A 26,910-nucleotide genomic window follows, 5' to 3' on the forward strand; every position below is an offset into this window, starting at 1 on the left:
GTGACAGGCGATTCAAAAAAGGGGCATTCTGTGATGTGAAAAGAACACACCTATTTTTACAGTTTGTACAATTAAAATAGCCTGGCCCATTTCCCACAGTTATTAACTCTGTATTTTTTTCCCTTCTTCAGTTTCAACAAAGAAACACACACACTCACACACACACACGGTGTATATATTTCTCTAGTTTCCTAACAAAATCCAAACACCAAGCATCTTTGGCAGTTTGAGAGAAACAGTGAGAAATGTGTATGCCTGCGTCAACTGTTGTAGAAGAAAAATGGAATCACTTGTAGTTGGAGGGGAGGAAGAGAGGGGCCGGTGCTTCACGTCCCAGGAGCAAGCTGCTATTGCTGAGATCGGTGCATTATGTTTCTTTTCTGTCCCAGTAAACCTTGTGTGACACGAGGATAAGTTAAGAAAGGCTGTGCCCTACCTTGCTTATTGGAAAAAGAATAGGTGTAAAAATCACCTTAGGCCCCCAACTTGAGAATTTGATGCAGTTTTGCAAGTATAATCTTGAATTTTTAATGACCGCTACTGACTTCCCAGTATATTTTCTTAAATATAAATTGACAACTGAGGGTGCACCAAAATCTGTCAGTACTGTATCTTATTTTGAAAAATATTATATACAGAAACTTTTTTTTCTGGGAATAGGACACCAGGGTAACTCTTTCTTTTTTTTCTTTCTTTTGTTTTTGTTGTATAAAACTAGCATTCTCCCACTTTAGTGACTGTTATGCCCGTTTATTGTTACTTAAAATGCTGAATTTTTTTTGCAGAAGAAATGATAGCAGAAATTAAGTATAAACTTACAGAATATGGCATTTACATAGAAATGAATACATGTAGATTTATGCATAAAAAGAACACATCCAAATCATATTGCAAACTCAGTTTTATTTTCTAATCCCAGCGCTATTAGAATATATAGTATATGCTGTAGTGCTATTTATTTAAAAAGACTTGAATTTTTTTCCTTCCATAAATCCAAAGCATTTTAATCACTGACTGTATCTCACACTTTCCCAAACATTGTGACATAAAATGAATCAGAGACGGGCAACACAGACACCAAGTCTATACAGACAGTAGGACAAGTGTATAGAACAGATGAATTGTGCGAATGAGAGCGAGTGTGGGATATTTCAGTGTGTTGCAGGCAGTCTCTCTCATGGCTTTGTTGCCCTCAGCATTCCACATTTGACTTCAAAGGTCGTTTTGAGGGTGACACTAAGCCATAGATCAACACCAAGCTTGGTACCTGGCACAGAAATGGTAACCCAGATGGAGAGCTTTTGCTGACTGTACTTACTGCACGAGGAAACGTAGACTCAGGATTGTTCAGTAACTTGGCCAGGTTGTCAGTGGCAGAGAGATAATCCTTGCTAAGGTCTCTTAGACGACCCTTCCAGCCCTGCCCTTTACAGTACAAAATCTTTACTTCCCTTTTCTACCATTTCCCAGGCTGGGGCTGGGTGTGGTCATGTACTTGAAAATACCAGCGCATAGGAGTGTGGCTCTGTCTTGAAATGTTGAACTGTGCCGTAGCTCTGGGTGCTTAGCAAGTCCACGAGGCCCTTGGAGTTGTAGAGAGGCGTGAGAATTTGTCATTTCATCCTTCAGAGTTGACTCTTGAGATTACCTGTGCAGAACATGAAGGTGGTGGTGTGCTTTTTTTTTTTAAGATTTTATTTATTCATTTATTTGAGAGAAAGAGCAAGAGAGAGATTTAGGGGAAGAGCAGAAGGAGAAGGACAAGCAGACTCCCCAATGAGCACAGAGCTGGATGTGGGGCTCGAACCCACAACCCTGATATCACAGCCCCAGCCAAAATCAAGAGTTGGATGCTCAACCCACTGAGCCACCCAGGCGCCCCAGTGATGTGCCTTTTCTTACAATGTGGTGGAAATCATCTTGACTAGAAAACAGAGGCCTGGGTGGAATGTGCAGAATGTCTTGTATATGGGAAATACTTAATGAGTTTTCTTTAATCAGTGAATGAATAGAGCACTTCATTTCTGTAAATCTTGGTTTTATGAATCAGGAAACGTCAACACTTCGCTAATAGGGCTTCAGAAGTCCCTTGCAGCCTTAAAAATTTTTGGTACAATGATTGTATTTCTAGCTTCCTAGGTTAAAAAAAAAAAAAAACAAAATAAAAGCAAAATAGAAACAATTCTTTTCAAGGTGCCCAGTATCTGTCCCTGGGGGTCTGTGAGGGAGTTGAGCCCATTACCCATTGTTGGTCCCCAGCTCCTTTTGGTGGGCAGAGAGCTTCCTGTTCCTGTGAACCCTGGGACTGGAATGACTCAGTTATAGAAATTAAATCACTTTTTTTATAATGCAAATATAAAGTGGCCCTAAATGAATATTTGCCAAACCGAGAATGACTGGTGAGGTCATTTTTAATGGGAGATTATATTTCACCGTGGCTGATGTCTGTCCGATTTATTGCTCTTAACTCCTGAAGCCAGGCCAGCTGATGGAAGTGCCGGCAGGAGCCTGGTCCCCAGTCTCCAGGCTGAGCGCAGAGATGGAGTCTGTTCCCGGCTGGCGCGGAGCAGCAGGACCGGTGACGTGCACACGTGGGAGCTCAGCAGGGGCCATCTGATAACGGGGGCTGCATGTTCCTATCAGGTGTTCCAAGAGAAACACTGCCTTGTCCTACACACAAAATGTGATCACTGGAGACCCTTTATCTTTTGAGAGGAAATATGTGTGGGGTGCCTTTGGGTGGAATCGAGCCCTTGATCCTGACAATGGGTATCTAAGCTGCTTGTGAAGGAACTGGACCGGGAGACGGACCTCAGTTCCTTCCCTAAAACTTCCTGGGGTGGACATATGGTCATGGTGAGGTTTCTGAGACTTTTTTTTTTTTAACCTACTGTTTCTTTTTTCTTTCTTTCTTTTCTCTCCCTGTCCCTATAAAGTAACTATGAGGGAATCAGACGCCCTTCACCTATCAGATGCATGTTCAGTTCTAGATACAAAGTAAATGGTGCTGTTCTACAAGCATGTTCTACTGTGTTCTACACTTGAAAAGAAGTGCCATTTCTAACACTAGTCATCTTTGCTATAATTAATACACGGAGGGGTGCCTGGGTGGCTCAGATGGTTAAGTGTCTGCCTTTGGCTGGGGTCATGATCCCAGGGTCCTGGGATCGAGCCCCAGATCGGGCTCCCTGCTCAGCGGGGAGCCTGCTTCTCCCTCTCCCTCTGCCTGCTTCTTCCCCTGCTTGTACACACTCTCTGTCAAAAATAAATAAAATCTTTAAAAAAAAATAATACACGGAAAAGCGAGCCTTGACAAGGAAGCTCCCTTCTTGGTAGGGTCAGCTTTCACTCTGAAATAACTATCTTCTATGTGGGGCTCACTTATGAATGCCTGTCTGTCTGTCTCCATCCTTCCCTCCCTCCTCTCCACCTCCTCACGTTATCATCATCGCCCAGGGTCATGGACTCAGGCTTCTTACATGGAGTGCCACCTAGAAACACTGATACAATTGGAATTAAGGATGACACCGGACTACAGCCTCTTTTTTTTTTTTTTTTTAATTTCTAGATCTTGGGGCGCCTGGGATGGCTCAGTTGGTTAAGCAACTGCCTTTGGCTCAGGTCATGATCCTGGAGTCCCAGGATTGAGTCCTGCATCATCAGGCTCTCTGTTCAGCAGGGAGTCTGCTTCTTCCTCTGACCCTCCCCCCTTTTGTGCTCTCTCTCCCTCTCTCTCATTCTCTCTCTCAAATAAATAAATAGAATCTTTAAAAATAAATAAATTTCTACATCTCTTTTGTTCAGCAGTAAGGAGTAGTTATCATTAACTTTAAATAATTAGTATAGGTGTTTCGTGAGGTTACATAGTTAATAGTTGATGATGTTTTTAAAGGCACACAGGACGGCCTGTCTGCGTACGTGTGTTGAAGTGGTCAGCTAAAAGATAAAGGTATCTTTGTACGGTACCCAGCAGATCTTGTATTTGACTTAAAATACATCAGGACAGTTCACTTACAACACTTTCAGATCAGATCTCACAAAACAATAAGCCTGTCTTTTTATTTATTTTTTTATTATGTTAATCACCATACATCATTAGTTTTTGATGTTATTTTTTATTTTTTTTAGTATTTTATTTTTTAGTTAAATTCAGTTAATTAACATATAGTATATTATTAATTTCAGAGGTAGAGTTCAGTGATGCATCAGGCTTATATAACACCCAGTGCTCATTACATCATGTGCCCTCCTTAATATCCATCACCCAGTTACCCCATCCCCCCTCACCCCTCCCCTCCAGCAGCCCTCAGTTTTTTTCTAATGCTTAAGAGTCTCTTATGGTGGATGTGAGGGCGATCTGGCTGCGACATCTGTCACCCCATTGATCGCCAGGGTTGATTCGGCTGATCTGGCTGGCTAGGCGGGTGTCCCCTTCCTCCCTCACTGCTCCACGTGCGCCCCACCCGAAGCTGCACGTTCGGTCGAAGAGGACGACCTTCCCCGATAGGGGAGGACCGTTCTTCGGTCAGGGGTATACGAGTAGCTGCGCTCCCCTGCTAGAACCTCCAGACAAGCTCTCAAGAGTCTCTTATGGTTTGTCTCCCTCTCTGATTTCGTCTTGTTTTATTTTTCCCTCCCTTCCCGTATACTCCTCTGTTTTGTTTCTTAAATTTCACATATGAGTGAGATCATATAATTGTCTTTCTCTGACTGACTTATTTCATTTAGCATAATACCCTCTAGTTCTATCCACATCGTTGCAAATGGGAAGATTTCATTTTTTGATGGCTGAGTAATATTCCATTGTGTATATAGATATAGACGTACCACATCTTCTTTATCCATTCATCTGTTGATGGACATCTGAGCTCTTTCCACAGTTTGGCTATTGTGGACACTGCTGCTATAAACATTGGGGTGCACATACCCCTTCGGATCACTACATCTGTATCTTTGGGGTAAATATCCAGTAGTGCAATTGCTGGGTCGTAGGGTAGCTCTATTTTCAACTTTTTGAGGAACCTTCATACTGTTTTCCAGAGTAAGCCTGTCTTTTTAAATGCCAGTGAGGTATGAACACCGGTAACTCACGTGGGGGTAGGCTGCATCCCCTCCCTGCGTCAGAAATGCCTCTTCTTTCCCTGCCGCACGTTCCTGCCATTTTTCCTTATGTTGGACGCAAATCCCTGCAGCTCTGTTCCAGAACTCAGCATTCTTGGTGCAGTGATTCTGAGTGAGGTACTTTCTTCTGTGGTACTTTCTCCCCTCTCTGCTTCTCTGGAACTTGGAGCTGTTCACCCCTTGGTTACATTTGTTCGTTCATTTGTTGAAAAGAATACTCTGGAGCTGGCATATTGCAGGTGCTGTGCTGGGTGCCGGGCCCCAGCGCGGAGCGGGCTGTCCTGCCTCGCAGGGGGTCTTGGCTAAATGTGTCTGACTCTGTTGTGTGAGGTCTCTCCTTCGCCCCGCTGCAGTACGCTCCGTGAGGACACAGACCATGTCTTGTTGCAAGGATCCAGCTTTGACATTTCAGTACACGGCAGACAGCACATTCTTGGTGACCGTGGGCTGAGTTTGGAGGTGGATGCTGATGATTTTAAAGTTTCTCCTTTCCAAGCTGTAAGATGAGGTAACTGCCTTCCTTTTCAGGAGGGTGCAGTTAATGCAAAACGTGATCATGTATGTTTCCCCCCTTAGAAAGGCAGGTAATACCTCAGGGGAAGTTATCACTCACCTTCGTTTCCTGCTCCACCTATTTCTGTTCTCATCGTCTCTGAGCCCGTTTGTACCACTGGCTTCTGCCCTCTCTGCCTGCCCTGCTCTCTCCTTCCTTCCTTAGAGGTGGGGGGGAAGCATGACTAAAAATCCTCGTGTGTCGGGGTGCTTGGGTGGCTCAGTTGGTTAAGCGTCTGCCTTCAGCTCAGGTCATGATCCCAGGGTCCTGGGATCCAGCCCCACCTTGGGCTCCCTGCTCAGTGGGGAGTCTGCTTCTCCCTCTGACCCTCCCCCCACCCACGTGCATGAGCGTGCTCTCTCTCTCTCTCTCAAATAAAATCTTAAAAAAAAAAAGAAAAGAAAATGCCACTGTCACTCTCAGCATGTCCCTCTGTCAATATGTGTGCATATACGGGGACGGACTGTCTCCACACGGAGAACTTGACTGCACGCTTGGCAGGAACACCCGCTCTGTGTGTGTTCATGAGCTCTCTGTCACTTCTGGTCCTCCTGCACATGTGTTCTTCCTGAGTCATAAGCATCTCTGACCATAAGAAAAGAGTTTTCTTAGGTTAAAGCCAGTATTCTAGCCCCTGCTGCACTGTGTGGGTCCAGGTGACTGATAAAACAGCAGGATTTGCACACTGAGGCAATCTGCCCTCTGTAATACCTGGTTGACAATGCCATAGAATCAGTGCAGAGATGAAGTTTTTAGAGAGAGACATGGTGTGGCTGGTTTGGGAGGGTAAGGGACGAAACGGAGTCCCGAACAGCATAAGTGCTGAGCGTCTTTGCCTATGTCAATATCTCTTTTCCCCCTTGCCCGTTCACCATTACAAAAACAAAAGACATTGGGAGAACTTCATGTCGGGTGAATGGCAGGGAGAAGCTTCTAGTAACATACTGTGGCAGAATCTGGTCTTCTTTTGAAGGGGCTTAATGTACAGTAAGCTAGGTCTCCCCTGAAAAGCAGGAACATTAACCTTTGTGGGCCTGAATTTTTGTTTTTTAACTAACCTTAAATTGGAGGCTCTTCTCTAGGTAGCAAAGTCTTCTGTGTGCACAGACTAATAAAGACATTATTTACTGAGTTTTCGTCATTGTGATGGAAACAAAATGAGGAGCTGCCTTCTGAGATGTGCTGAAACTCCTCAGGAGGTGGGAGGTGCTGGAGGGTCAAGCTCAGTTTACTGGAGGTCAGGTTACTGGTGGTCAGATTCAGGGAGCAGCTCATTCCTCCCTGGGAAGCCTGGCACTTCCTCTGTCCCCCTTTCACAGATCCCTCCTACCCCAGAGCCTTAAGCCATTTCACTCCACTTCTGAGCGTCATTGTTTATTCAGACTCATCACTGTGTAACTAAGTGGAGAGAAAATTGGTCCTAAATTAATGGAATTGCAGAGAGAACCCTGTTGGATTAGCTGACAAGCTGCCAGGTGGAAGAGAAGGAAAAACCCGGGTCTAGCACAGGCCTCGTGCTCAGTCTAGTTCTCCCTGAGCTGAAGAGTTGGTCAGGGGAGGTGGAGCAGGGGGCCATGTGTGTTTATTCAGTCAGCCTGCACTGACTGAGTGCCTGGTGATGGGGCGGGCCCATGTAACCTCCCCACAGCGTCCTCATCCTAGAAGGGGAGATGGGCCATGTGGAGGAAAGAACGGGATTGCTCAAAGCCACAGGAGAGATTTGAGCAGGATGGCGGCACTAAATCCTAACTACATTCTGGTTTGGCCTGGGAAGAAATGGTTCAGCCTGTTTCTTACAGAGGTGACTCTTGAACCGGCTCTTTAAAGAGGGGTGTTAACCAGGCGGACAAAGGGTAGGGGTAGGGGCCAAGGAATGCCTACAGGTATCCTCCAAAAAAAGTCATTTCAGCAGGTCTTTGCAAAAACAAAGATCCTCATTTTGAGACTCTCTTAGCATAGCAAATATAGGGGGGTCTGTGTCTGTTTTTGTAAGTAAAGTTTTATTGGAACACAGCCACACCTATTCATTCCCCTATTAAATGGGGTTGCTTTCCTGCTACAACCAGGAGTGGCAAAGCTGGGCAGACACAGTGTGGCCTGCCAAGCCTCATATTTACTGTCTGTTCGTTCGCATAAAAGGTTTGCCAACCCTTGGCATAACAGATTGTTATTCCTTGAAAGTCTTTATGAAAAGGACCCACACTGTCAGCGACCAGGCTTTGATGGCAGGACTTCATGGACTTACTGGTTTATTTTACCAGCCGGTGATTTCTCTTCAGTCCACTCTACCGCACCTCCAACTCTGTAATCTCTAGTTTCCATAATTTCTGGCTCTGAATGTCTGGAACTATAATAGTGCTTAGAGTGTGCAGGGCAGGGGGGCATTTCTCCCTAAGCATACCCTTAAATGTCCTGTTACCCCAACCCTCAGCTGTTTCAGACTCTGCTTACTTTCTTGGAACCTATGCTGCTTATTTGCTTGGTAAATGTTGCCAAGCAAAATCCGAAACAAAAATAGGATCAGCAGTCATTGAAAAGCATCTCTGTTCTTTGGGGAGGCATCTGTTAGTGGGTTCTGGAGCTCGCTGGCCCCCTTACAAGTGAGAGAGAAGGGGGTTGCTGTAGGGAGATCTACCACCTCGAGCCTGCATTCATTTCAAAACCACGGAGAATGCGTTTCCAGAAGATCTGTGCTTTTGAAATACTGTTTTCCTAGATACATTGAGTGTAAGTTGTGTGGAATTATATAGCAAATGCCAACTTTTTAAGCACCTACTACGGTCTGTAGTGAGAGTCCGCTGTTGGGAGTGCCAGACTAGACTTTTTACAAATATTAACTTATTGAGTAAGAGCTGGATGAAGCAGAGATGCACTTATTTCAGTTTTACAAGATGGAGAAACAGAGGCTCTGACACGCTAAGTATCTTCCGTATTAACTACTAAATGACACCACCTGCAATCCATGATAAGGAGGATATTGATTCTATGCTCTAGTTAATGTGAGTAGCTGGTGGAATGTTGCTGAAAATGCTGAATCAAGAGGCAAAGCATCTCTCTGTTTCAGACTGTCAAAAGAACTAATTTTCAAGGACAGGTACAGCTTTTGTTTTAGCCCCAGCAGCTACCAACCTCATTTAAATACCACTGTCAAATGATACTGTAGTTTGGGATCTAATTTCTCATTAGCACTTTGTATAGAAAACTGTTGGCAGTAAGTAATGGTGACATTTTCCAAGCATGTCTGAAAAATATTGTTGGTCCCCGAAGAGAAGCATGTAGGTTTAGAGTTGTCCCAGTTTCCAGCTGAAATGATGATTCCTAAACATCAGTCTGATCTTAACCTTCCCTTCTTAAAAGCATTCAGTGCTCTGCCATGCCCTTAGCTTAAAGATGAAAGTCTTTACTAGGGTGCTTGCCAGAGGCCTTTCTGGTGTGGGCCCTGCCTGAGCTCCTGTCTGACCACTCGGTACCTCCCACTTTGGCATTCCCCTCGGAGCGTGTCCCTGCATTTGGGCCTCCCCAGTTCCTCAGACACCATCTCCAGCTGGCCCCTTCACCTGATGCACTCCTGCTTCTTAGCTGAGATGTCACTAGATCCAGGAAGCCTTCTTTGAGCCTGGAGACTGGTGTGCGTGCCCTGCCCTTGGTCTGCTCTAACATAATGTCTGTTACACTGCTGTTCAGTGGTTTACATATTTGTCTGTTGTCTACCACTAAACAGTAAGCTTTTTAGTTTCTTTTTAGTTTTGACTCTGTCATCAAAAGGCATCGGAATCCACTTGAGCTAACTAATAGAGGGGGAGTTGATCTGTGAGGAAATACCTGAAGCAATAAGGAGATCTCTGTAGAAATTTAAGGACCAGGTCCCTAAGGAGCTGTCCCTCACAGATGTGTCTGGTGGCTTTCTCCTTCTCTGCACACCAGCTCTGTTTGCCTGTCTTTAGCCGGCTGCTCAGTTCAAGCACATGTCCTGAAGCTGCTCCTGACCTCAGTCTGTCTGTGTAGCTTAGCATGGCCCTGCCAGCCCTGCTGGTCCTTCCTCATCTCATGGCTCCATTGCCTGGTCTCCATTTGTTTGGATTCTGTTGCCCAGTTGCAAATTTCCCAGCAAGCACTGTGATTGGTATAGCTCATCCTTTCAAGAGAGGCCACATGCCTCATTGGTCTCTGGCCATCCAGCAGGTGGGCTGTCCTTGGGTCGGGTCCTTGCTGCAGACCAGCTAGACCTGCGGCCCGCTGGAGGGGTTCCACGGGTCAGAGCATGGCTCCCAGTATAGACTTCCTTTTTCTGTTTCTTTCCCTGCCCCTTGCTTGCAAGGGTGTTAGGTTTGTGTTTCATGAACTTTATGGTATCCTTTGTTCTCTTTCATCTTTACAGATATCATTAATGGAGCTCAAGAAAAATGTGTATTGCCTCCTATGGATGGCTACCCCCACTGTGAGGGGAAAATCAAGGTAAGGCAGAAGTAACGTCTGTTCATTCCCATCATCTTCAGTCTGCACCGATACCCTCTTCCTTCCCCTCCCCTCTCTGGAACCCCCCAGTAACACAGATGGCAAGCAAGCCCCTTAAGGGAGTCATTTCAGGGGTGCCTCAATCCTACCGGTTTGGGGCTGTGGCCAGGACAACCCTTGTCTGCTTATGCCAACTCCATGGGGTTAGTCAACAATGTCTCTAACTGGTCAGACTGAAGGAGCCTGGACCACTTCGGGTGCCTCCTGTGTCTTTGAAGCTGCCTTCCCCTGGCGTTCCCAGCCTCCAGCATATGACCCTTCAAGGGCCATTGACAAGGGGCTGCCATTATGTAGGGTCCAGCTTCCCTCTCCCCCAGTCCCCAGGCCCCTGCCATGAGGTCTCCAGATTGTGATTTAAATGTCACATTAGCATTTGCAGCTGAGTAACCAGAGACCCTTGAGACACTCTTTCACTCTGAACATTTTTTTAAAAAATCCTTTTCATATGGCTTGCTGGTATGCAAGAGACCACTCCACTGCTCAGCAGTTTTCAGAGAAAAAGTCTTGGTTCCGATGTTTGCTTAGGATGCTGAGACCAAACCCCAGAAGCATTTGCATGGTTCCTGTTCGGGACTCATGCGTGCCTTACACACCTTGCACGCCTGCATTCACGCTCTCTTGTTCCAGGCCCGGTACTGGAGCCTGTGAAACTGTAGCTCTTTGGGGAGAACTGTAATTCTCTTGGTTTTGACGCAGGGGTCCCCTTAGGCAGTTGTTCTTGATGAAAGTCCCCTGGCCACTGCCTGTCCTGGGCTTTACTGCCCTGTCTGTCTTGCAGCCCTCCTGTACCCTGAGCACCTCTGCTTAAGGCCCAGCTCAAGCCAGTGTCTCCCTGTGGATCATCTAGGAACTGGGCATCGGTTGTCCTGACCTCAGCTCAGTGACTCTGAGCCCCAGTCTGAGCAACTCACTGCTCCTTGCCCCTCATACCCTTGCCTTCTCTGTCAGCGGATGTGCGGGGCCACCGGTAACGGGCTGCTTATCAATGTCCTTACCTGGCTCTTGTCATTTCAGTGGATGAAAGATATGTGGCGCTCGGATCCCTGCTACGCAGAATACGGAGTGGATGGGTCCACCTGCTCTTTTTTTATTTACCTCAGTGAGGTGAGTCACTTCTCTGGCTCTGGGGTGTGGAAAGGTGTGCTTAGTCAGTTTTGCAGCTGAGCCTGGAATTCGAAAAGTCGAGAAACGTGCGCTGTTTTTACATGGTGGACCTGTGGCTCCCTTCTTCATTATTTTCCCCTGCTCCTAAATGGGATGATTTCTTTTTCCTTGAGGGGAAAAAACAAGCTGATGTAGCTGTTTATATTTTCTTCCCCCGATTAAAAAAAAAAAGTCTAGTAAGATACATGTAACATAAAATTTTCCATCTCGACCATTTAGTGGGAATTAAGTACCTTCATGTTGATACACAACCATCACCAGCATCCATCTCCTGAACAATTCATCTTGCAAACCTGAAACACTACCCGTTAAACAGTGACTCCCCATTCCCCCCTTCCTCCAGCCCCTGAACACAACCATTCTAATTTGTCTCACTGATTTTGACTACTCTCACTACTCCTATAATTTATACAGCATTTGCCTGTTTGTGACTGCCTTATTTCAGTTAACTTGATGTACTCAAGATTCATTCATGTTTATAGTGTATCAGAATTTCCTTCTCTTTCAAGGCTGAGTAGTATTCCATTGTGTTATACCACCATTTGCTTATCCATTTATCCGTTGATGGATACTTGGGTTACTTCCACCTTGTAAATATTGTGAATAATGCTGCTGTGAACATGGGTGTGCACACAACTCTTTGAGACTCTGCTTTCAGTTCCTTTGGGTGTATATCCAGAAGTGGAATGGCTGAATCATATGGTAATTCTGTTCCTATTTTTTTTGAGGAACCACCAAACTTCTCCAAAGCGATGGCTCCATTTTACCTTCCTACCAGCAACACATGAGGGTTCTAAGATTCTCCACATCCTAGTCAACACTTGTTGTTTTCTGTTTTGTCATAGTAGCTATGCTAACAGGTGTGCAATGGTATTTGATTGTGGTTTGGTTTGCATTTTCGTAATGATCAGTGATGTCGAGCATCTTTTTCATGTGCTTTTTGGCTGAGTTAGCTATTTCTTACAAGCTGAGTTATTTACTTTTACCTTTTTTTTAAATCTTTTTAGCTGAGCCTTATTTTCGTTTCTACCCTTAAATTCAAATAGCAGCTTTTTTTTAAGGGTTGCAGGACATTTTATGGGCCACATGGAATTTGCGTGTTGTGTGCTTCGATGATTTCAGTTTCACCTTGAGGAAAATGGAGGGGGTGGGGCAGAGTTAAGACTGTATGGGGCAAGAACAGGGGAAGAACTGAGTAGGGAATCAGAAGCCGGCTTCCCCTCCACCCTTGATGGACAAAGGCAGCACTAGGGCCTTGTGAAATGGGTGCTGGCTAATTTCAGAGGGTATATACTGGGGTGTGCTATTGCTGTTTGACCAGTAGTTAACACCAGCTCCCTGGTGCTACCACGCAGGAAAGAGAATGCCTCCATTTTGAGGCTAATGACGTACTTCTGCAGTCATTTTTCGCATGAGACTCCGGCACCTCTCCTCTGTGTCACAGGGGGACAGGGGACAACTTTTAGGGATGGAGGCTAAACCAGTACATGTGGCCTTGAATTCTGTGGGGTTTGTCCCTTTCCTTTACCTTTATGTCTCTTTCCCTTTTGAGAGCCACTCAGACTTTTTTTGTTTTATGTGGTTGCCCTATGGCCACCCCATGGCCATCGTGAAGAGGCCTCAGAGCTAATGATAGTTGAATTATCTCTTGGAAATTAAAAGCACGGTGAGTTGGCTGTGTGATGCTCCCCATTAGCAGGCTGATGGCAAATTAATTGTAGCATTTATTTGAGTGTGGTTTGGGCTGGGGTAGCCTGTGGCCCACCTTCTCATTTCCTTCTCCAGAGGAGTAAGGCCTGGGGCCCTGGGTGAACCTGCGTTCCAATGGGAAGTCAATTAGAAGCACCTTCCCTGCCCCGAGGAAAAGGTTCCTTCTTCAGTTTAATTTTCAAAAGTTTCCTTCCCCTTTCCATTTGGTAGAATTTAGCCAGAGTCCAGCTGTGCTCCCTGATTGACGGACTGGGCTAATTTCACGCCTTCCTGAGACTCTCCATGTTGGGCGTACTGCTGAGGTACAGCTAGAGAATTGCATCCCACTCCAGCCTTCCCTCCGTCTCCCGAGCCAGAGCCGGGAAGGTGTGGGAGAACGGTCCAGATGGGAAGGGACTGCGATTATCTGTGACCTAGTTCCCTTCCTGTGAAGCTGCCGCCCGGCCCCACTCACAGTGGAGGAAGGATGTGGCTAAGATGAGAACAGGGAGCCTCTAGTGACTGTGGGGCAGATGGGGCTGTGGAAAAGTGTGATGGATCACGTGCTCTTAACACTGGGGCAGGCGTGTCTCACTTCAGAACCCGTAACTATTTTTCCTCTCTCCAAGGTGTGGAATGGTGCTTTCTTTGCCTTTTTCTCTCTCTCCTCATGCAGAGGATCGGGCTTTTCTTTCTGTTCAGCTGAATTCAGTTCAGTGATCACTTACCGAAAGTCTGTCATATACATTGGATGTCAACAATTGGTGAGAACTCCGTTTTTTGGCACTACGATGTGCCCTCAGGATGAGCCTAATGGAAGAAGAAGAATGGATGCAGGTAGCGGAGCCAGAACAGGGTGGAGCGAGTTTCCCTACAGACAGAACTAGGAACTTCTTTTTTTTTTTTTTTTAAATATTTCATTTATTTATTTGACAGAGACAGAGATAGCGAGAGCAGGAACACAAGCAGGGGGAGTGGGAGAGAGAGAAGCAGGCTTCCCGCGGAGCAGGGAGCCCGATGTGGGGCTCGATCCCAGGACCCTGGGATCATGACCTGAGCCGAAGGCAGACGCTTAATGACTGAGCCACCCAGGCGCCCCTAGGAACTTCTTTTTAATTTAAATCTGAAAATAACCTCGAGACTCTGGCCTTTTAAAAAAAAAAAATGCATTTTGAGGTACCTGGGTGGCTCAGTCAGCTGAGCGGCTGCCTTTGGCTTAGGTCATGATCCCAGGGTTCTGGGATCAAGCCCCGCATCGGGCTCCCTGCCCAGCAGGGAGTCTGCTTCTCCCTCTTCCTCTGCTTCTCCCCCCTGCTTGTGCTGTCTGAAATAAATAAATAAAATCTTTTCAAAAATTGCATTTTATTGTAGCATCTTAATAGGTACTCTGTGAGAGTTGGAGGAGACTCTCACCACTGTGGCCTCTTGGACGAGAACTACTGCCTTAGAGCCTCATCCCCGAGGTCACACTGGTTTTGATGCTTTCTAAACACTATACTTCTGGACAAGTTACTTACCCTCTTTGTGCCTCATGTTCTTCCTTTATAAAATAATGTTTTTAACTTTGTTTTTTATCTTTTTTTATTTTTTAAAGATTTCATCTACTTATTTGACAGAGAGATAGAGCCAGAGAGCACAAGCAGAGGGAATGGAAGAGGGAGAGGGAGAGGGAGAAGCAGGCTCTGCACTGCTCTGCACTGTGGGGCTCAATCCCAGGCCCCTGGGATCATGACCTGAGCCGAAGGCAGATGCTTAACCATCTGAGCCACCCAGGCGCCCCAACTTTTTTAAAGGATTCGGCTGTGATGATTCCTGAGTGTCTATGGGAACGTGCGTAGAATAGAGCCAGGCAGATAGATGACACTCAATAAACCCAATTGAGGCCTTTATGGTTTTTGATGTTGTCATTATTTGCGGACCGTTAGGGGGCGTTTTTATGTGGGAATTTGGTTTTGTTTTACAATTAGAACCAATTTCTGGTTCTAACTCTAATTTAATTTTAGATCCTTTGATTTCTGGTGATGTAGAAATGCAGCTGTTACCCTTAACTTCGTTTTTCTGCATATGATGCTCGTGTTTGCATTGGAACTTGGAGCTGGCTGGCTGGAGCGGCAGTGTGCCCCTTGCCACCATTAATTTGAAATGACCAGAGGTGGTTTTTAAAGCCAATTAATTCTGTACTGGTATTTTTTTTTAATTCTGGATAGCATCCGTGTCTCTAGAGTGCTGTTTTTGGTCTAGGTTTTTGTTTTGCTTTGTTTTCCCTCTTGCTTTTCCTTGAAACCTTTCTCCTTTTGTTACTTGGTTTAACTGCATATCCTACGCCAGGTTTCTCTTGCCACTGGGAAAGCAATGAAGAGAGACCTCTTCATTTGATTAGTTTACTTGATCAACAGATGTACCAGTCACTTTTATTCTTCTCTAAATCTTCATCGAAGAGCCAGTTCTGGTTTCCATTTACGTTTAACCTCAGGACTTTGACAGAAACGAACAAACAAAAAAAGCCACAAAGTAACTATGGTCACCAGTTGAATCCAGGCACTGAGATTCAGCCCAGGCCTGGGGGATGGCCCTCAGCTTTCATTTTCCTTTCCTTCAGTTTTCAGTGTGCCAACTTCCACTGCATTACAGGGCTATGAACTTCTGCTTGTACCCTCACCAACTCGATAGTCTACATGTCTTTCTTGGTAAATCCCAGATAGAGCAGCCCGCAGTATTTCCCCTTACGTTATACCCGAGGATGCTTGTGATGCATCTGATGCTGGACCCGGGACTGCGTATGGTGTGAGTCCATGCATTGCCCTTGTTGGGTGGAAGACAGTAAGAGAAAAATGACACAGTATTGAGCCTCACTGTATGCCAGACACCTCAAATACACCCAATCTCATTTACCGCTGCCCCCCATACCTCCAACCCTGAGTAATAGCCAAATCAGAGCAGCTCAGAGAGGCTAAGTGCTTCATGCTTCTGCACTTTGCATTACTGTTGCCCCTACATGTCAAAGAAAGACTGAACTCGGGTAAGTAAGTGATTTATTGCCTTTAACTCTGCATTCGGTTCTGTGCTCCAAACCTATTGTGTTTGAAACATGGCTCTAACTTAGCTAGTTTGCATTAATGAATCTTCATGGCCAGTTTTCGAATACTCAAAATTTTGATACCCTGCCCCCCAAAAAGAGAAACAACATTGATTCTCCTGAGGATGTACCTCGTGAAAGCCAGGTGCTCAGCCTTTCCAGGTGGTGGGAGTGAATGAATGATTCATTAGGCAGCCTAGCGTTTCCAGATCATCGGGCAGTTTATTTTCTGTATCTGTTTTTGCGAGCCATGTAACTACTCCTGTTACAGAGACAAGGCTCTATAAAGTAATTACTCTGTCATTGTTTCAGGTATATTAACTTAGCCCTCTGCAGAGCCTTTTACCGCTAACAGATTTTATGAAACTTAGAATGGATTTCTTTACCCCTGTTGCTATTACACTGGTAGATGGAGCTGAAACACCTGACACCCACCCATTTTTATCTCTTTACACAATTATTCTAGACTTCTTAATTTGTGCTGTTCTTTTTAAACACTTCTGTTGCTGTTGCATGTATAGTTGCTCGAAAATAAGCAAATTGCCCAGCGATCGATGGCCGGGGCTTAGGATATATACAAGCTGTTGCTTCAGATGCCAATTTGGGCTGGGCGAACGAGTGTGCGTGCTTACGTGCGTGTGTGTGAGACTCCCTCATGAAGGAACAAAGGAAGCAATTTCATGCCTTCCTCATCAATCTGTGTCTTATATTTCAGGAACAACAGGCATAAAGGTCTTTGCCTCTTTCTGTTTTCCCTTGGCAATATGTAAAACTAATATTGGCTGAGCATACTATTAACCTTGAGTTTAAATTCAGCGTACTTAATCCCTTGATTAATGCCAAGATTAATGCCCAACAGCAAAGGTTGAAAGCTTAAATGTTTGTGAATGTGAGCATGAAATGAAATCCTAATAACCAGTACAATGATTTGGATTTATGGGCTGTGTTGGCTGCTAGAGATAACTTGGAAATGGTGTTGCATAGACTAATTTGTCAGAGTGGGCAGCAATGAAGAATTGACTGTTTCAGCTGCAAGAGAAAACCTGAATGAAAAAAAACATAACTAACATTTTGGGAAGGGTGAGGGAGTACTTTAAAAATATCCCTCGCCTGTTGCCTGAGAATACCGACACATGCCTTTGAAAGGTCTAGCCATTTGAGATGGGGAATTTCCTGTCTGTGAGATAATCATTTCTGGGTAGTAAAGGAGGTAGCAGAGATTGATGATCCGGTTCTTTTTGCTTTTTGAGGTCAGCCTTTCCTTGTACCTTTTTCATCCAGGTGTTTTCATTGCCTCATTACCTGAGTTCTAATGCATCCTTCGAAAATGGATTTTTTTTTTTTTTTTAACGGTCCTGAGTCTGTCAGTCCGCTAACTGATCTGTCGGTTCTGTCCATTCAGACCTCCCCCTCCAAGTTTGTCTTCTTGGTGGCCCCTCCCGTTTGTAAGTTTCACCTACCGCATCACTGGGACTTCTACTTCTTGCTCTGGCTGCCACCTGACAGGCATGAGCAGGGCACATGGCAGGACGGGCCAAACCCCGCACCAGCACCTCTTGGCTCCTTGAAACGCACGTGGCAGACAGGGTTTCCGGGCAGCCGTCTCCAACTTGTGTTTCACAAACTTTTAAGTACTGTCTCTTGTAATTATTATTGTACACCAATAAAATAACTGCAACATTTTTATGTTTTGAACTTTTTTAATGTGGAAAATTTCAGACATACGAAAAAGAAGAGTATAACAAACTCCCATGGACCCATGACTGAGATTCAGCAATTGTCAGTTCATGGCCAGTATCTTTTCATTTACTCCCCCAGCCCATTGTCTTGAAGCAAATTCCAAAGGTCTTAGGATCCGTGAATGTTTCAGTATGTGTCTTTAAGAAATCCTGTGACTACTCCCAGTGTAACTGATAATACGACCTCATATCTAAAATTAACGCTAATTCCTTAATATCATAAACTACTGGGTTAGTGTTTGCATTTTCTAGGCAGTCTTATAAATTAAAGTTTATTTATTTGAACTGTGTTCCAAGTAAGGACCATATGCTGGAATTGTTGGTGTCTCTTAAGTCTCTTCTTAATGTTAGGTTCCCGTCCATCTCATTCTTCCCTTTATGTTTTGTTGAAGAAACGGCTTCGTTTGCCTTAAATAGGTTGTTATACTCTGAATTCTGATGATTGTATCCTCATGTTATTGTTTATTTCCTGTAAATTGATAGTTAGATCTGTGACTTGATCAGCGTCAAGCTTAATATTTTCTTGCAAAACTTCTTCATGAATGGTATCGTCTGCTTCTGTCAGGAGGCACACAATGCCCAGTGTCTCTGTTTTTATGATGTTAACAGCTATGGATGATCCGCGCCTGGGTTCATTAATTCATTAGGGGTATCTTCTTAATATATCAGGAATACTTTTTTTTAAGATTTTATTTTTAAGTAATCTCTACACTCACTGTGGGGCTCAAACTCACGACCCTGAGATCAGGAGTCACGCTCCACCGACTGAGCCAGCCAGGCGCCCCTTAGGAATACTTTTATGAAGAGAAGTGACTCTCCATCTGCATTTAGTTACCATGAGAAACAGCTCACATAGGAACCCTTGTTTCTCTGTTGGTTTCCTAGCATCTTTGACTGGTGACCAGTGCTTTGTTTGTTTGTTTGTATGCCTCTTGGTTTTTATCATTATGAAGTCATCAGTTGAAACCTATTTGTTATGTTCTACCTACTCCAATTGTTTTCTTACCGGCTCTCCAACTGCCCTTTTTCTGGATAATATTGTTTTCTGGATCCTTTTGACATGACCCTGATAGTTTCAAATGGTTTTTACCTATCTGGTATGACAAAATCTTCCTGGTTCCTCTGACACAATTTCTACCCTAGACCAGGAATTGGCCATTTGTCTCAGGACCACCGGTTCCTCTCAGTGGGAGACCACAGCCTAGGTGCCAGAAGCCTCCACCATTCTTGGGTTTTGCTGAGTGCTGGGGGATGTAACAATTAACAGAAAGATGAGCTTTCCTCCTTAAGGTTTTGTTTTGCAGGGAGAGACAGACAAAACCAAAAATAAAATGTGTATCTTTTAGATTGTGATAAGTACCGTGGAGAAAAGTAAAACAGGAGAGGGTACTAAGAAGTGCTTATGACGAATGATGGTATCAGTTTTAGATAGAGTGGTCGGGAAATGCCCTACTGAGAAGATGAGAGGATGATATTAGAGCACCAGTTTGAAGAGAGTGAGAGAGTAAGAAGTGCAGATGTCTGGCAGAGGTGTTCAGTCGGCAGTGGCAGCAATAAGTGCAAAGGTCCTGGGGTGACCATGAGCATCCAACAATAAAAACAAGTGCAAGGAAACTAATCTCCAGGGAGATTTTGTCTGTTTTGTTCACAGGGATAATGGTGCCTGGCATACATATTTATTGAATGAAATATCCTATTTAGAGCATTTTCAAAAAATAGGCGATCGATTTTTGTTTGGAGTAACTTCTCCCAGCTATCACCTTTCTAAACTTGAGAAAAATGCTGTGAAATTTCTAACTTTAAAATCTGCTAAAACATTAAGTTTGAGGCATGATGAAGCAGGTGTATTTCAAGCACTTTTTCACAATTTAATATAATGCTCTTTCATATTAGGTCTATAAGGCATGCAGGGACTAAGAGAATGGAATGAGCCAATTATATTAGAAGGCACAGCTTTCTTGCCCATCTTTTATTCTCATTGTCACTTGAGCATTATTTGCCTGCTTCAGGCAAAATTGCATAATAACACAGAAGAGGTACTCTGTCCCCTGTGTCTAGAATGTGACTACCTCTCTAAATCAGGTGCCTTTGGCTGTCAAAGTGCAGATGCGGCCCCAAGGGCCCAGTGTTGCCACTGTGCCATGCATAGCAGGACGTGCGCCCGGGGAGGGGTAGTTATGGGAAGCATCTCTGTGCATCCCTGTGTGGTTGGCTGCAGAGGAATTCGTTTCCTGCCTCTCCTGTGAGGAGGAAGAGGCTTCCCCTGCGGTGATCTGGGATGGATTTTTGAGACTCTGTGACATCCTGCCATCAGCACCCAACTGGTTTTGGGCATGTGGAATACTTACTGTAGCTTTTGTTGAAGTTCTGCCCCTTCCCTAGCCCCCAGAGAATGGTGTTGGATTGCCTCAGCCCTTGGCGCGCTCTCGCACATGTTTGGTCCGGAACTCTCTGGTCATGGTATTCCTGCCTGCCTTGGTAGGGAGCAGTCATACAGTATTAGAGAATACACAGGAGGCTCCATGGCCTGTCTGGATACAGCTACATGTGTGTGGCCTAGAGCTTTCCGCCCCGTTCCTCTTCAGTAAGATGAAGGGAGAGCCTGCCTCACCTGCCCCAGTGTGTCTCCAGAAGGTTCTCATGAAATGACGACAGCGGGTAAGTGCCACCTACGTGGAAAAGAGGATCATTATGAATATCTTTAGTGCTCAAGTCACGTCCTTGAACTATTCATTCACCGCTCCAATAATGATCGAGACCCTACTGTGTGCCTGGCACTGTTCTCAGAGCCCTGAGCAGGCAAATCGAAGTTTCTGTTCTGAAGGAATGTCATTCGCACGGGGCACAAAATCATTTCCACAAGTGCTGAGTGTTCCAAAGGGGGAAAAAAAAAAAGGTAGAGTCGAGGATACAGAGCGGCCAGGTAAGTAGGTCAGGGAAGGCTTCTCTGAGGAAAAGTCAGGGCATAGTGTGGAAGTCACAGAGTCACACATGGAACTCTCTGGAAGGAAGACTGTTTCAGGGAGAAAGAATAACAAATGCAGAAGCCCTGAGATATAGGGTTCCCAGGTAAAATACAGGGTACCCATTGATATTTGAATTTCTGATAAACAATAATTTTTTAAACTATAGGTAGGTGACAAATGCTACATGGAACATACTAATACTAAAAAAAAAAAAAAATCATTATTTATCTGAAATTCTAATTTAACTTGGTGTCCTTTTTTTCATACCCTCCTGCCCCGTACCATATAAACACACATTGGGCCGCCCTTGTGAAGTAAGAATGTTCTGTTTGGACTTGGAAGGAAGGTCTCATATGAAGGGCAGGGTGAATGAGGCAGCCAGGGTTCAGGTCCCATTCTGTAGGATCTTGGTATAAATTCCAGGCTTTATTCTAAGCACAAGGAGAAAGCCTCTGAAGGGTTTGCGTTAGTGTAGGATATGATCCACTTTCGGCTTGAAAACAATCCTTGCTGCACAGAACAGACGTTGGGGGCAGGCGTTGCCCATGGGGAGCTCTTACTGCTTTCATTGCCCTTACAGCACAGCCACAAAGTAGGAGCAGAGCAAACTTGTTCTGAAGGATTTTCTATAGAAGCTTTAGGCAGTTACACTCTAACACTGAAGAGTGGACTGTGCTGGTGGGACTGAGGGACACAAAGGTCTGGGCTCTGTGCGCATCACGTGGTGATTAAGCGCCGGGATTCGGGGACAGCACAGATGGCACATCAGTCCTCAACTGTGGGTCCTCCCTGGGCCGTGTCCTCATCCAGCATGATAAGTGGCCTTTCCCAGGGGATTATTTGAGGACCAAGTGAGGCTATGTGTGTCAAGTGCTTATCCTAGTGCCTGGCTCCTAGTACAGTGTAGCTTTTATTTTTATATTTAGTCTCCCTCGCCCTGCCCACCATACACACCATACACAACTGTTTCCTAACCATTTGGCCCAGATATTAATCAGCTCAGGTGTTTGGTGCAGAGGACCAGTCTAGAGAGCTGAACCACGTAGTGACGTGTAGACATCTTTTACCATTTGCATTGGCTTTTTGAGCCTTAGAAAGGGAAGTGGGTGGGGCATGGAGCGGAGTAGAGAAAGCTCTTTTCTTTTTTAAGCATATACCTTCATGAGTAACTTCATTTGATATGTCATCAGTATGACGAATACATGTATGTAGGTATGTGTGTATCTATATTCATATGACTAGTCAGTGTATTAAATGAATAGATACATAGTCAGCTATATCCTTTTGATATATAACCAGCTAGCCTGGATAGGATGATGTAGAATTATCTTTTTCAGATCTTATAGTGTAATAGGGTTATTAAGAGGTCAGCTGAAGGGTACCTGGATGGCTCAGTTGGTTAAGCGTCTGCCTTCGGCCCAGGTCATGATCTCAGGGTCCTGGGAACGAGCTCCGCCTCTGGCTCCCTGCTCACTGGGGAGTCTGCTTCTCCCTCTCCCTCTGCCACTCCCCCTGCTGGTATTCTCTCACTCTCTCTCTCAAATAAATAAATAAAATCTTAAAAAAAAAAAAAAAAAAAGTCAGCTGAGCCGTCACCTTCATTTGGTAAGTGAGAAAGCTTGAAAGCTAAATGCTTTAAGTTTATATGTCTAGTCATTGGTAGAGCTGGGCACAGAGTCCATTTTGGCCAATTCCAGATTCGGCGCTCTTTTCCCACTCAGCAGTCGTCTACCCTCCACTAAGCTTGGTCTTTAAGGGAGGCTCTAATGTGTTCTGGTCAGGGGAGCGATAGACCCCAGTTGTCACCCAGTCCTGAAGCTCATTGGTGAGCTTGCCTTGGCAAGTTCCCATCTTCTTGGAGCCTTGACTTCCCCACACGTAACCTGGTGATGGTACCCATGTCACCTGGCTCTTTAGGGATGGGATTAAATGATGTAATGCATGCAAGCTTATTTTTTTCCCAGAGATTCTGACTTACTGTAAACCCTCAGTGACTATATGCTTATGTAAGGTAACTCCTTTAGAAATTATTCCGTTAATAAACGTTCATTGTAAAAACTCATAATGAGCAGATTAGCATAAAGAAGAAAATGAAAAGCACCTGTAACACCCTCATCCAGAGATAAGCTCACCTTTCTTACACATTTTTCTCATTTAGTTTTGATTGCACTTACTATCTGAAAAATACAACATGAAATTCTACACGGCAGTGATCCATGAGAGCCAACACTTCACATTAATCACAAGAGAGGCCATAGCAGTGCCTGTTCATTATTCTTTCCAAAGAGTCAGATGTTACTACAAAGTTATACCAGTTGTACGTAAATTCGTGCATATATGTTAAATCTCCTACTAGTTTTTGCTGTAATTTTATTGCTGCTTTGCCCTCTTTAAATTCTAACTTGAGCTATATATGTATCTACTAGTGGTTTCTTTTTTCTTAAATATAACGAATTGTCCATTCTACAGGCCTTCCAAGTAAGTGTGACCCACATGAGTTGTTTAGGGACTTTGTTTTGACTCACATGGGTCATAATTAAGCTGCTAAGCCTTCTCAGATCAAAGAAGTTTAAATCATTGGGAGGAGGCTTGTCAAAAATCAAATTGGTTTAATTTGTATCTCCTTATTCCAGAAAGGTGAATTATAGGTCTCTCTCTGTGGAATATGTGTTAATGTTCCAAAGTTCTAGATTGGCTGGTCTTTTTCTGTTTTTCCTGCCTCTTCAGTTTGTGGCCTGAGAATCGTGCGCTAAAAAGATGGGTTCTGGGAAAGGAGTTTTGCCTTCAAATCGAAGGTTATTTGAGTCATGGTTTGGCTCCTCTATTGATTGTTATGTGCGTGTGCCAAGAACGCAGGTGGTTTTTGGTGCTTAAGAGGTACTATGGTGATTTGTGGACTATTTGAAGGCTATCCATTTCCTTTCCTGGCAGAGGTCTTGAGGCAGGGCTCCCCAGCTCCCAGGAGCCGGGCAGGGGTGGGAGTGGACAGTGGGAGGGTCCAGCCACATTCATGTCCCTGCACCCGGAGCAAATACAAAATCCTGTCCCAGGGAGAGCACCAAGGGTCACAGTTGGAAAAGTGTGGCCAAAGGCGTGGGTATAGGAAGGCACCAGGCTGACAGAGGCCATGAGGGTTCTAAGAAGCAGAGAAGAGATGGTAAGAATAATTTGAACTAGAAGAGCTTCCAGAGCAGGAAGGCAGTGGGCTCATTCTAGGGTCCAGCTTTCTTGGGAGGATGCTGTGCTAGGGGGTTGGACTCATTAAATGGCCTTGGGTAAATCAAGCAGAAAACAAAATTAGGGATTAGGAAGTTGAGTTATTAGCCTTGAGCGAGACTTTCCCTGAGTGTTATTAATGACGCTCTTATTTAGGAAAATGTTGCTCATTTGAGGGCTGTTTGTTTCAGTACTTGGAGTTACTGCCAGTGCTGGCTTTCTTCCAATCTTGGTAATCCTCTGAGGTTTCAGGAAAAAAGTGGTTTGGGTCCCCCCTAACCTCCCGCTTCCCATGGAGAAATTGGTTTATGTATAATTTAATTATTTTGTTAGCCAGTCATCCTGACTGTGTACAAAACCAGCAACCTTAAAAACCCACCATCTTCATTTGGTGTCAAAGATGTTCATAATTGGTTTTTCCTCCATTACGAGTGAATATATAACAGGAAGATTTTTTTTTTTTTTTAAGATTTTGTTTATTTATTTGAGAGAGAGAATGAGATCGAGCATGAGAAGGGGGAGAGTCAGAGGGAGAAGCAGACTCCCTGCTGAGCAGGGAGCCCAATGCGGGACTCGATCCCGGGACTCCAGGATCATGACCTGAGCCGAAGGCAGTGGCTTAACCAACTGAGCCACCCAGGCGCCCAAGATTTTTTTTTTTTTTTTTTTAATTTATTCATTTGACACAGAGACAGCTAGAGAGCGAACACAAGCAGGGGGAGCGGGAGAGGGAAAAGCAGGCTCCCGGCCAAGCAGGGAGCCCGACGCGGGGCTCGACCCCAGGAGCCCAGGATCATGACCTGAGCCGAAGCAGATGCCCAGCGACTGAGCCACCCTAGCAGGAAGATTTCTTGCTAAAAAGCTAAAATGCACTGACTCCGTTTTCTGTACTTTCAGCAATGCCCTTGAAACCTTGCAAAGTATTATCCAGTGATTTAGAGTAACAAGAACTGAGATAAATGATCACTTTCAAAGAGGAATTAAAGTCCTAAGTATTCTGTAGGGAAGTCCTATTTTAGAAGATCCCCTCGGACAGTATTTTCATCTGAGTGAATTTTGAGAGGTTCTTTTGAGGGTGGAAGAGCAAGGAGGGAATGTACTTTTCTTTGTCAGTATCTCGTCTCGCTCATGTCTCTCCATTTGGTTGACTTTCTTTATGCACAGTCTTGTTTCATCTTTCCCTATTAGGCTATTTGTGGGGAAATTCTTTATCCTGACGTGTGGCCGTGAACATGTCGTTACTTAATTTAGTGTGAGGCTGACTTCAGATCTGTACCCTGCTCGCTCCTCCTCATCCGTTTTGTGTGGGATTGAAGGTCTCACGGTGGAAAATGCTAAGCTGCAGTCCATGGGAAGCCTTCATGTTATAAATATGCCTCATAGCGATATTTTATTTAGTCCATTTGCAAGAATTTAATTTGAAGTAAATAATTCACGCTGGCCTAAGATTCCAAGGTACAGATGTTTGCACTGCTGCTGGGGCCAGCTGAGGCTTCACCTGCTTATAGGCTGCTTTTCTGCTGGTTTTCCCTCATTTCTCACATGTGTGGAGCCCCAGATATTGCTTCTCATGGTGATATTGCTGCAAGGTCTCCATAATTAGACATGGGCATCCAAGGCAAGTCAGTATTTTCTTTTTTTTATGAGTAGAAACCATTTCAGCTTTCCTCCTGGGGAGTCCTTTTGAGTCTCTGAAGTCATTCACAAATACGGTAAAGTCTAATTTTGCTTCACAAGAAAAAAAAAAGAGAGAGAATATTGCTCTTTTCCTATCCAGGAATTCCACCCTCCCCCAAGCTTTGCTGCCCTCCGCTTATTGCTTTCCCATCATTTGCAGTAGCAGATGGCTTTATGCAAATCACGCAGTTATTTTGGTCATAGTCAAAATCACCTGGCATTAAGAGCAATTTCTCGATGAGGGAAACTGCTGTGTGTGTTTGAAAATGCACCCAGAGCTGGAGGGCACACCATCTCGACGGAATCTGTGTTCCTGGCAGAGAAGGCTGCGGCCTTCCAAGGATGCCCCCCCAACTTGCTCCGTGTATTTCTGTAGGTCCACCTAGCCGGTGAAAGATCGCAGAAAAAGATATTTTCGATGACTGTTTATTAGCCATCTTTAATAATCTCATCACGTACGTGTACACAGGGGATATGCCACCTTGGTTGGCATCATATGGCCAGTTTTAACAAAGAGGCCAGCAATATTCGTCACTGCAGTTTTCGTCTTTCTTTTACTAAAAATTGTAATTTTTTTTTTTGCCTAATTTTCTTCGGTAGCCTCTTTGAAGTAATTCCTGTAAAATTGGGCACTTTTCCTCTTCCCCTCAACTCTCTAAACTTCTTTGCATTGACAAAACAATCCATCTTCTAAAGTGGCTCTTGCAAGATTGCTGAGGGTTTTTTTTTTTTTCCTTCTTCCTTTTATCTCTTTCTCCAATAGTTTTTACCATCTTCTTCCTTGAGATGACATAGTGTGAAGTGAACAGCCAGAAAATGAGGGAAAGCCTTCATCAATTAGCCTTAAAGGATCAGCTGCTTTCCTAATTCTGAGATAAATGATGGGGCTCTGTGGCTCAAATGTCACGTGGTTTCCTTTCCAGACATGCCTCAACAGATAACGGATCATGCCTGTCCTTCCCCTCTCATTCCCCTGCAATCTCCGTCTTTTACCTTGCTGCTCTGAGACGCCCCCACCCCTCTCCGTCTGATATAGACGCATGAGGCTTACCGGATGAAGGAGTCAGTCACTGTGAAGTAGTTTGAAGGACAGATAGTGTAATTGTGGGCTCCTTGATTCCTTTGCTGCTGTTGTTCCGTGTGAGAGGTCCCCTGCGTCTGTGCTGCTCGCTGAAAGCATGAAAGTCTAATAGT

The 26,910-nt window shown here is 44.7% G+C and overlaps 1 protein-coding gene across 7 annotated transcripts in view; it reads left to right on the plus strand.

The window, feature by feature from the left end:
- The window catches only part of MGAT5 (alpha-1,6-mannosylglycoprotein 6-beta-N-acetylglucosaminyltransferase), a 336,998-nt gene that overhangs the window by 177,024 nt on the left and 133,064 nt on the right, over nucleotides 1-26,910 (plus strand). For all 7 annotated transcript variants that reach the window (XM_064586440.1, XM_064586441.1, XM_064586438.1 and 4 more), the window contains 2 exons: nucleotides 10,053-10,129; nucleotides 11,204-11,293. In XM_064586440.1, coding sequence (XP_064442510.1) covers nucleotides 10,053-10,129; nucleotides 11,204-11,293 — 167 coding nt within the window. The remainder of the gene's footprint in view (nucleotides 1-10,052; nucleotides 10,130-11,203; nucleotides 11,294-26,910) is intronic.

This window comes from Mirounga angustirostris, unplaced genomic scaffold (assembly GCF_029215605.1).
Source record: "Mirounga angustirostris isolate CCGP_5_RB_7025 unplaced genomic scaffold, mMirAng1.0.hap1 SCAF_3, whole genome shotgun sequence".
Taxonomy (NCBI): Eukaryota; Metazoa; Chordata; class Mammalia; order Carnivora; family Phocidae; genus Mirounga; species Mirounga angustirostris.